The 12,257-nt window shown below is 35.2% G+C and overlaps 1 protein-coding gene across 1 annotated transcript in view; it reads right to left on the bottom strand.

Annotated features, from left to right (window-relative positions):
* ADGRB3 (adhesion G protein-coupled receptor B3) overlaps positions 1 to 12,257 on the bottom strand; it is a 902,542-nt gene that overhangs the window by 396,600 nt on the left and 493,685 nt on the right. Inside the window, exon 14 of the mRNA XM_027852945.1 lies at positions 4,083 to 4,185. Coding sequence (XP_027708746.1) covers positions 4,083 to 4,185 — 103 coding nt within the window. The remainder of the gene's footprint in view (positions 1 to 4,082; positions 4,186 to 12,257) is intronic.

Below are 12,257 nucleotides of genomic sequence, written 5' to 3'. Positions count from 1 at the left end.
ATGGCAGCTAAATGGCATAGTAGATAGAGCTCTAGGTCCAAAGTCAAGAAGACTCATCTTCCTGAGTTCAAATCCAGCCTCAGATACTTATTAGCTTTGTGACCCTGTTCAAGTTACTTAACCCTGCTTGACTCATCTGTAAAATGAGGTGGAGAAGGAAATGGCAAATCACTCCAGTATCTTTGCCAAGAAAACCCCAAATAGGGTCACAAAGAGTCAGACATGACTGAAAAACAACTGAACAACAATTATACACTCACACATATACGTATATTTATATTATTTACAAATACACAAATGCACACACACATGTGGATACACACACACATACACACCCCCACACACACATCCACACACACATACACACACACACACAAATACCCATAAGGTAAAACAAATCATAAGAATGTTGGAATAGGGACAGGGGAACAATATGCCAAGCAATATGCTAAGTGATTTACATCATTTAATCCTCACAACAATCCTGTGAGAGCAAAGCTTAAATAGATAACTGAAAAAACACTTCTAATATATTAAAAGGTAAACCTATTAAAAAACTTACATACGTACCTCGTGAAAAATATTAATGTTAACTTAATAAGACTCTTCTCCATACTTGGGCAGGATCTATATGTTGATTAACTGATAAGAAATCCTGGTTTCTGCTTATTGATCACAATATATATTATTATGTAGTTTTGTTTCTTTTTTTAACCTTAAGCTCCAATATACTGGCATTAAGCTTATGGATCTTATTTATTCTTAATTGTAATTATATATTAATTTCTACATTCCATTGAAAAACTATTTGTACTTATATATTAATTCTACATTCCACTGAAAAACTATCAAAAATTTCTGAAATCTTTGATTTTCTAATTTAAAATGAATTTAAGGTACATCTTCCTAAAGGTTCTCCATTGAATTCAGGGGTATGCTTGGGTATAGCCTAAACTTAACCTGTCATGTAACATTGTAGAAGGTGTTGGTAGAAGGTGTTGGCTCCAACGTTAAAACTCTAATGGTTCAAAGTTAATAGCAATATTCTCGATGATCTGTGACCTTATCAATGTAAGTACTCCCCTCATTGATGGAGATTACAACTCATCCATTCCTGATCTTGCCCATATCTTCCCATAAATTTGTTCCCAGGGGTATCTACCCAGCATGAGGAATCTTTCTTGGGTTTTCCTATCATTGGCAATAGTGATGTAGCACATAAGGAATCTGTGACTTATTTCTTGCTTCCATTATGTAACCAAACTACTTTTTTTTAACATGAGTTTTATAGCATCTTTGCCAGCTTTCCTTGAATAATTTTTTTTTCTTGGTGATAATGGTACAGCCTGCTTGTAGCCACCATGTGCTTCTTTGTCTATTGCCTTTCCCTTTATTTCTATAAAAATTGAAGATTTCATTAAGAATATCTTTATTAAGAATTCAAGGAAATTGTAGGCCTTCTGGGCAATATCTGAGTCAAAGGGGAAAAATCTGCCTTTTTTTTTCCCAATAAAAAGGGGTTCTTAATCTGTGGTCCATGGATAAATTGTAGGCAGTCCATGAACTTGCATGGGAAACAATGTACACCTTTATTCCATTGTAATTTATTATATTTATAATTTTATGTGTTTTATCATATACATTTTAAAAAATTATTCTGAGAAGGGAACCATAGCCTTTACTAGACTACCAAAGGGGTCCACAGCATAAAAAAAAGGTAAGAATCCTTGTTTTAAATGTTATAACAAGATCAATAGTTTAAGTCCTTTATCTTTAAGGAGCTTTAAGTCCTTCTCTTAAGCTAAATCCTTTTCCATATTGCTCAGGGACACATTCAAACCTAAGATAGGGAGATGCATAAATGCCCTAGGAAGCCTTTTGTTTTCTCTGTCTCCTTCTCTCTCTCTTTCTGCCTCTCCCTTCATGATGGGGTGCTTGGGTGGTTGTGCTTGTACTTGGACCCCAATTTCTCCTTAGTTTCAGAAACCCTGTCTCTGACAACCACTCCCCAGTCCAAGGACACTGTGCCTAGCAGTTATTCATGTGTGGGCCCCAGCATGACTCTTATCTCTCTCCCTGGTGCAACTACACACACAAAGCTGGGTGAGAGAGTGCTGGGCTGCTCAGGCCCCAGCCCTCAGATCATGTCTTTGGAAGCCTCCCAATTTCTTATTAAGTTCCTGTCTTGTGAGAAAGCTTTCCCTTGTTGCTGAGCATTCTCTCATCAAGACAGAGGGAGAGCAGTGCCTTGCCCAGCCCAAGGAATTTTGTCCTTGGCCGGCCCAAGGACTCTTCCTCCTGTCAGACTCCAAAGATCCATACCTCTGTCATCTTCCACCCTGTCCGGTATACTCCCTGTACTTTCTCATCCATAACTCCCAAAGACACCTGGAACTTTAGATTACCTCATCAGTGTCCCTGGCATTCCTTTCCCATGCCCTTTTCCATATAAACCCTAGCTCTATCCTCAGTCTCTCACAGGTTCCTTAAGAGTCCCTGCCTGCTGAAAAGCATAACAATAAATCTTTGCCACCTTGACTTAAAGAATGCTTGAGGCTGTGAATTCATTCCAGACGACCCCATCCTGTACACTAGTCTTTGAGGGGTCTCAACCTCTCAGACCACAACATTCAAACTAGCTCATTCTCTGAATTTTCACCTATGGCTTCTTTAGGATTCCATGCTATATATTTATTTGTATTCTTAACAGCCTTAATACTAACCATATTGCCAATATGGTTAATTTTTAACTCACTATCTCAAATGAAAATCTCATTTCAAACATGTTGAGATCTTTCTTAATTCCTTTAGTTCTTAATGGTTCTTCTTCATCACTTGGTATTGATTTTGAATTTTTTTTATTTATTCTTCTATAAATAAGTTGTACTCTCACCGTATTCCCCCTTATAGAATGTAAATTCCTCGAGAACAGGGTCCGTCTGATTTTGGTAATTGTACTCCACAGTGCCCAGCACAGTGCCTGATGTGTAGACACATCATAAATATGGTTAGTAGCTATTTTCTATTTTTATGGAGAACAAGGAAATGAATATTCACTGGATTTAAGTTGCAGTTTGGTAGATTGTGATAAATGCTAGGAAAAACTCTAGTTATTAAGAGCTGGTGGACTTTTTAACAGCAGAGATGTAATTAGAAATTCTGAAGCAAATATGGAGGAAAGACCACCAAAGTCCCCCAAAACAGCAGGGCAATTCAGTTTTTAATATGGATTCAATAGAGGGGAAGTGTCTCTAAAGAGACTAGGATTTGGAGAGAGACCTCAGGCTACTATCTTGCAAAGAGGGAAACAGATACAAAGAAACTGTCTACCTGGCAGAAAGAATTAGGATTGAGCTGGGAATCAAGTACGGAGGAGGAGGAAGCTAGGTATCTGGTAGTTTATTTTTTATTTTTAATAATAATAATGATGGTGATGATGATAACAACAATAACAACAACTATAATTATTTTGCCAATTCTGTGCTAATATTGTTTTTACCTGATGAAGGAGTACGTGTTTTATTAGCACCCTCTAAAATTCAGCACCTCAGGGCAAAAACTGTGGTTGTTATGCTTGTTTTTCAGTTGTATTTAACTCTTGGCCACCCCATTGGGGGTTTTCTTGGCAAAGATACTACAGTGGTTTACCATTTCCTTTTCTTGAAGAAACTGAGGCAAATGGGGTTCCCAGGGTCACACAGCTAGTAAGTGTCTGAAGCTGGATTTTGACTCAGGTCTTCCTGACTCCAGGTGCTCTATCCACTCTGCCACCTAGCTGCCCTGGATATACAACCAGTTGCACCTGCATAATTATGGAGGTGATTATTAGGGTTAATTGGAGCTACCAAGTTTTCTGGTATTTTTAAGAAGACTGATGATATAATGGATATCTTTGGGTAATAAAGGAAAAAAAAGGAAAACAGACCATTTTTACCTATTTGATAATATGTTTTCTTAATGAATTAGTTGCTTTGAAAATTAAAAGTTACATATAATTATTGAGAAAAGAGAATCATTAATAACACCCCTTCAAAGATAAATATTGTGACGCAACCAAATGATATCCAATAGATAATACTTACATTAGCCAAATGTGCTAATTCTATCTCCAGAAAAGCATCTGTTGTTTTGGGTTCAGGCCTTATTGTCACCACGATAATTTTGGAATTAACGACAGTAAAATTTCTAGAAGAGAATAATAATTGTTACAAGGAGAAATGCTCGATCAATAATACTAATTGTTATTATAATCACATTATACCTCGAATTATAAAAAAATGCTATTTAGCTCTAGAAATTATGCAGGAGCTTTTCTGCATAATACAATCAGTTTTAGATGGGAAGATTAGAAACAACAATGACGAGACTGCTATTGCTTGAATTTGATTCACAGATGAGAGAGACGGCTTAGAAACTCAGACCTCCTGGGAATCTTTAAATGGGTATCATTTATTTATCTCAAGGTGGATTTAAAAATTTTATTCTCCAGGAAGTAGAAACCCCACCCCCTTTTCTTGTGGATGTTAGGCTACCTTAAAAGATACTTGGATGAGTGAAGTGAGGGATGCCATGTATGCAAATAAGATTTAAACTTGAATAAGTATTCTTTCTAAAGATGGTAAGTCTTGTTTCCATAATAGAGATCTGTAAGTCTTTGGTTATCTCTATATTCTCTGAGATGTACACTTATGCTTTTAAAATATCTTATTAAAATACACTATTCTCTGAAAAAAAATCATGTTATTTACAAAAATGTCCCAAGAAAAGGAAATTGTTTTACACACTATATATTTAACTATCTATAAACACATTTTATGGATAATTTTATATGCTAATATAGCTTAAATTTTTTTTATTTTTCAACAATATAAACCTTTTACCTAGTAAAAGTCCTACTCTGGTGCCTCAATATTGCATGGAGATGACCCTGAAGCATGTAAGGCTATGACAGTAGTGTGCAAACTCTCACAGGTCCTCCTAAGCTAGAAAACCTTTAACCTCAGGAATGGTTAATGACTGAGCTATTCAACTTTCAGGTGGCCCATACCCAGAAGTCTGGCCACTGGGTGATGAATGATTTTTTTCTCAGTGGCTTCTCAAGAAACAACTAAAAAGTGGCTTGCTTGGGATCAGTGATGGTAGAGAGAGAATGCAGGCTAATGATATTAGAGGTTTGTTAATGCATTGCATTTTAATGTATTATATTTAATAGTTTAATCTACTTATAATATTTTACTCTATTTGAATATTTTTTACTACATTCAAGATTTTAATGTATTGAATTAATTATTTTAAATGCCTATAAGAAAACCAGTACTTTCTAGGCTATCTTCCTATACTAGCTGATATCTGCTAACAAACAAGATTCTGCTAACCATATTCTTTAGGGTCCAAAGGGTTTAAATGAGGTACCCATGACAGCAGATAAATCACTTATTTGTCTTCTCTCTGCTCTATACTTTCCATTTGGAATAAGCAGCATGGTTTTCCACAAGTCATGCATTATTCAGGCCAGGCTTTAGCATCTATCACAAGAGGCTCCTCAATTTCAATACTGTTAAAACAATGTGACACATCAGCTCCTTGGTGATTTCATTTTCTTTAAGGGTACAGGCTTTGGGGGGAAAATTCATGAAGTGTTAGTGAGCTTTGGAAAATTATTGTCTCTGTGTTAGGAATGTAGCTTATTTATTGGCTCAATAACTCTGAATGAGTCTTTTAAAAAGGGTGCCAGGTCTCCAACCTTTCTGTCGAGTGCATTATCTGAACTTTTCAAAAAATAAAAACTTAAATACTTACTAGGTTTCAAAATATTTACCTCTATTCCCACAAATTAAAAAAAAAATTTCTTTCTTTGGATGCAAAAGAGAGGGAGACATTATGCTTTCTTGGGATTTATTATTTCCACATCCACTGTTAAGGCCTTCTACAATTAGTACCTGTATAGGAGTCTGGTTCCCAATTCCTGATTGTGGTATAAAATGATTTAGGTTTTCAGAGACCATGCTACTTGACTGTAGTGCCTACAAAACTAGGAATGTTCTTAGCCTGGGACCAAGAACCAGCCTAGGTAAGTATGGATAGGTTTATTACCAAAAAGGTAAGCGATGGATTTTTCATCTATTTCAATTTGTGGAACAGAGGAAAAATGCAAAATGGCTTTCAGTGATGTGAATCCTCCTTCTATGGAAGGAGTACTAGTGGATAAATAGAGAAATGTATTAAGCATTTACTATGTGCCAGGCACTGTGTGCTGGGGACACAATTACAAACAAACAAACAACAACAAACAGTGCTCGTCCTTGGGAAACTTAAATTCCAATGGGTGAAGACAGCACATAAAAGAGACAGAGCAACGGACATAGTCTCAGGAAGACCTGAATTAAAATCTTACTTTGATACTTGTGTGTCCCTGGGCAGATTACTTAACCTCTGTCTGCCAGTTTCCCCATTTGTCTTATTTCTTCTTTCTCTTGGTTCATCCCATTAGTTTGAATTCTTCTATACATCATGATTAATATGAAAATATGCTTAATATGAATGTATAAATAGAGTCTGTACCAGATTACATGCCATCTTGGGGAGGGGGAAGGAGAAGGAGGGAGAGAAAATTTAAAACTCAAAATCTTATGGAAGTGAATGTTGAAAACTAAAAAAAGAATTATTAAAAAAAAAGAAATTGAAAGCTTATGGGAGCAGAGGTGATGTTTTGTTAATTGATACATATTGAAGGAAAAAGATATGGAAGAGAAAAAAATGATTTGGGAAGTAAATAGCAGGCTGATAAGGTGGTGTCTGATAGAGGAATTTGGATTTCAGGACCACACATAGCTTAAACTACACCAATGAATTCCTGACTAGGAATAGAGTGCCTACAACAAAAGTTGAAAAGATCATATCTACCTATTAAACTGCAAATCTAATTAAAATGGTTTTCAACTAAAAAAAAGGAAGGAAAAAACTGTCTCCCATAGGATAATAATATTAAATGATCTAATGCTTAGGAAAAGCCTTAAATTTCCTGATCAGTACTAGATCTGATGCTGTTCTTATATTTCTCTTTGAATAGTTGTGGGGAGAGCTTGTCTTTCTACTACAGTATCTTTTCTGATCTATCAAAATCAATTAATGCATAAAACAGAGAGATATGTTTGATGAATGTTTGCCAGTTTCATGTAAGATGTCCTGAATCAATTGAAAAATAGAAGAGGAATTCCCTATGGATGGCAAGATACTCAAGATTCTCCTGTTTGTGGATATTAATACAGATTATATCAAACTACACTACTGTAACTTCTTTATGTAATAAATGACAATTTAAAATAGATCAGCTGATATGTTCACATGGGATAAACTACACATTTTAATGGATATGGATAGATATTTTTTGTGAGGACATAAATAAAAATTACACAAGATGAGAAGAAATGGATGGATCGAAATCTATTCTAAGGGAGGTAGTACCCACATGATTGAGATAATATGTCCATCAAAGTATCAATATATTATGTGATAGTAGAATATACGATTAAAAAAAATAACCTTCAAATACTGAGCTAACCAGGGCTGAGATTCATTTCTTCAAGCTTGTTCCTTTGAATAGAGTTGGAAATAAGGAGTTCATATCTAGAAAATCTATGTAATTCATATAGCTAGGAGGAAAGACAGGTCCCCTCTGACAAAGAATTATGCTAGTAAAGTAGCAATGGCATGCAGGAAAGATAAGAGTAGGAAACATTTTTGTCACCTAGAAAAATCATTTCAATTAGGAGCTCATTTGAGGAGGAAGTATTATCTAGAAGTATAGATATCTTTGGGTATTCAAGTACCTGGGAATTTTTAGATAACTATGGTATATTTAGGGTACCTACTTGCTAATCAAATAAAATAATACATAAGCCAACAAAAAAAGAATTATTCTTTAGCATTCATTTATGTATTGTATCATTGTTTACAACCACATTCTTAACTATTTCTTGGAAGCTAAGCTGTGATATCATTGGAATAGGAACTCATGGTGAGGAAAATCTTTCTACCAATGTCAATGTAGGTATGCTGTATAATTTGTAATTTTGAAGAGTTGTGTAGAAGCTAAATGGGTTACTAAGGGTCACATAGACTGTATATATTATAGGCTAGACCAGAGATGTCAAATATACAACCCATGGGTCATACGCAGCCTACAACATTAATGAGCATGGGCAAAATTAAATTAAAATGTAATTGGGAAATATTTTAAAAATAAATAAAATATAACAAAACATAGATAATATTACATTTTGAAACTGTCAATCTGTAGCCTGCAAGGATCCCTATGTAGAACTTAGTGGCCCTTGTTTCTCTTTGCATTTGACACCACTGGGCTAGACTCAAACCCAGTTCTTTCACAACTGATAGGTGGCTATCTAATTACACTAAGCTTCCTCTCGTATTTGATATTTCCTATGATTCTTATTCAACAACTTGTATCTACTTCTGGTATTGATTAATATTTGATAATAATGGATAAGAAATAAATACAACAATAAAGAAATTTTGAGTGAGGATGATTAAAGAGAATGTCCAAGGTAAATGTATAATGATTGTCTTAAAATACTTAGGAATATCATGATTTCACACTAAGGAAGGAAAAAAAACAAATCAACATCACACACTGGATCCTAATTAAGAAGTACTCATTGCATATTATTTTCTTTAATTTATTACATCACTATATCCTAATTTGCATAAGTGAAATGCCTGGCTCTTGATGGACCATGTCAGATTTTGTGATCCACTAATATTCTCAGGTTGTGTACAAGGTTTGCATTCATGTCCAGTACTTCAGACCTTATCTCCCAGCCAAATGGAGTTCATGACTGAAGCAATTAAACTCATCTTTTCTGTTCCTGATATTTGTGTTTGCTAGTCTATTTAGTTTTTTAAACACTCAAATTACATAGGTGTTTTCTGAGCATTCTTCAAAAAAAAAAGATGACATTATTTGTGATTTTGTGATGTGTCTAGGAGGGGCTACTGATACAAATTTTATTCTAAAAAGCAAACAAACCTGCCCTTAAAGCTGAGTTTTGTCTTTGTTTAGTTTTGACTGACCCTTTGTGACCCCATTTGGTGTTTTCTTGGCAAAGATAAAGGAGTAGTTTGCCATATCCTTCTCCTGCTAATTTTACAGATGAGGAAATTGAGGCAAAAAGGGTAAAATGACCTGCCCAGGGTTACATGGCTTGTAAGTGTTTGAGGCCATATTTGATCTCAGGAAGATGAATCTTTCTGACTCTAGACCTAGCCCCCTATTGACTTGTACCACCTAGATGCCAAAACTGAGTTAGCTGAATACTTAATGAGATTCAATTTAGGCCACTAAAAGGCAAGGGGAACAAATATCATCAGCTGAGTAACATCTCATAACTTGGCCAAACAGGCAAGCCCACGAAATGCATAGTGCAGATCCTTCCGTTAGTAAAGGATTATTTAAAAGCAAGGGATTTATACTTACTTTTAGAATTCAACTCATTCTTTCAAATACAAAGCTTTTCTTGACTTGACTTTGAACAATTCTCCACATTTAAAGAAATCAAGTTTAAAAAAAATCATCTAGTCTAGTTAAGAGGTAACATTAAAAAGTCACTAAACTCATTGGATTTCCCATTAAACTGAAGTCAATTATAAACTGTAAGTTAAAACCAGAAAAGTTTGGTTTGTTTAGCAGATAATAAGGAGACTGCTACTATCAATGTGCAGTGGCAAGGGTTCCATATTTGAACTAAGAAAATCTTGGTTCAAATCATAACTCTGCTGCTTACTATTCGCATGACATTGGATAAATAATTTATCTTCTTTATAGAGGACAGATTTTATAATAAGGGAATTTTATAATGAGGGCATTAAACTAGCTGATCTATGAGGTCTCTTCTAGCTCCATCTAGGAGTCTCTGATTATATAAATATATATTATTTATATAACATATATGAGTATATTATATAATATATAAATAAATTAAATTTATTTAAATTAACTTCCTAATATGTCAGCCCTAGTCCTCATATTTCTAAATGAGATATACTTAATGACATATAGAAGAGAGGCAACTTGGTAGTAGATAGAGAGCTTTTCTCAGAGTCAGACAATCTGAGTTAAAGTCCTATCCTTCACATACTTACTCACTACATCACCATGGGCAAGTCTCTTAACTTCTCAGGTAACCTAAAGTAACCTTCTAAGAGGATAAATTGCAGAAAACCTACTGATTTGCCTTGGAAAAGGGAATTTTCTCACTGCACTTCCTCTTCTTACCCCCCTTCAAAAATTGGTACATTTCAATATTTCTAGTTAAGCATAATTTATCCTATTCATGTGGTGTAAAGTGTTGATTTCTAATTAGTATTTGACAAAAAGGAAAATCATGAAATCTATGCCATAATCACGTCTCAATAAATCCTCAAGATCAAGCACTGAATCCTAGGTTTGGGGCCCTAAATATTACAATCATGTTTCCTGAGTTCACTTTGAAGAATTTGATCATTTTAGGTTAACTGTCTACAAGGTGTGTTGTATTAGATGGAATATGATCATTGTTCTTTTTTTCACCCTTATTATTTCCAATATCAGTCTGTTCAATTGCATTTTCCATTTACTCCTAATTTCTGTAATATGAGAAACTGAAATGAGTTCCATTTGCTAAATATAGAGAAATTTCAGCATCATTTATCTTTATTAGGTCAGAGCACTTGACAGCAAATTCCTGTGGTTTTGCAATATTTAAATTAGTTCCATTTTTAGAGGTTAATTTTTGGACCACTACTGATTTATTAGAAGGTTGCAGTTTTTCATTTTACAGTATTATTCCTGTCATTATCATACTCTGGTAGATTTCATATTTTTTTATTTGTCTCTTTAAAAAAATCCACAGACATTTGAGCTTTAATTCCTATATTGAAAATAGCATATAGGGTTATTCTATATGTGCATTTTATAGAAAAAAATAAAAGACAGAGCTCCTTGAATATTGTTTCATTCTTACAGAAATATTCCCTTCACCATCAATAGGAAGATCTTAGGAACCTGACTACTGAATCTTAGAAATGGTGCTCTGCATAGACCCATGGCTGCTTTCTTTGGGCCTAGTGTGCAGGAGTATTTTGGAGAGAGGTAGCTGCTTGAGGGAGGAATCTTGCTGCCTAAATCTAATGTCCTTTTTCTCACTTTTCAATCTTCTTGATCTCCCTACAGTTTTTGACATTGCTGATCACTCTCTTCTTAATTCTGTTTTTATCTAGATTTTCATGACAATTTTCTCTCCTTGCTTTCCTACCTCTTAGCCTGGATATCCTGTGGATATCTTAAACTCAATGTCCAAAATTGAACTCATGATCTTCCCCTACCAAATCACCCCCAATTCCAAAGTTCCTTATTACTGTAGAGGGCATCAATATCCTCCCTGTCCCCCAGGCTGGTAATCTTAACTCCTCACTATCTCTCACTTTTCATATACAATCTGTTGACAAGGCCTATTTATTTTACCTTGTTAATATCTCTTGAATACATACCCTTCTCTACTCTCACACTCCCACCCTGATACAGACCCTTATCACCTAACAAGTGGGACTATTGCCATAGTTAGCCCACTGGTTGGTCTGCCTGCCACAAGTCTCTCCCCACTCCAGTACATCCTCCACTCAGTCAACAAAGTGATTTTCCAAAAGCACAGATCTGACCATATCACCCCTTGCCCTTAATAAACTCTAGTGGGAATAGGGATCCAAGATCAAACTTCCAAGATCAAATATAGAATCCTCTGTTTGGAGTTTAAATCCCTTCACAATCTGCCCCTCTCCCCCTACTCTTCTAGTCTCCTTACACCTTTCACTTCACCATGTACTCTGCAATCTGGTTATACTGGACTCCTTGCTGATCTTCCCCCAGCTGTAAGCATTTTAACTGGCTGTGTTGCATTTAACAGAATGTTCTCCCTCACCTCTGCCTCCTGGCTTCCCTGGTTTCCTTTCCTGATCCCTCTTAAGTCTAGTGCCTTCTCACCAGTGACTATGTTCAATCCAAGCTGTATATAGCTTTTTTTGTACATAGTTAATGTGCATGTCTCCCCCATTAGACTGTGAGTTCCTCCAGAGCAGGGACTGTTTTTTTTTTGTTTGTTTGTTTGTTTGTTTTATCATGCAGTGACTGACACATTGTAGACACTTATTAAATGTTTATTGACTTATTAATTGACCAGTGAGATAATTATCTGTATTCTCCC

Source organism: Vombatus ursinus, unplaced genomic scaffold (genome assembly GCF_900497805.2).
Source record: "Vombatus ursinus unplaced genomic scaffold, bare-nosed wombat genome assembly UNPS02009835.1, whole genome shotgun sequence".
NCBI lineage: Eukaryota > Metazoa > Chordata > Mammalia > Diprotodontia > Vombatidae > Vombatus > Vombatus ursinus.
Note: the sequence above shows the minus strand (reverse complement) of the source record. Positions and strands in the feature narration are given on the sequence as shown.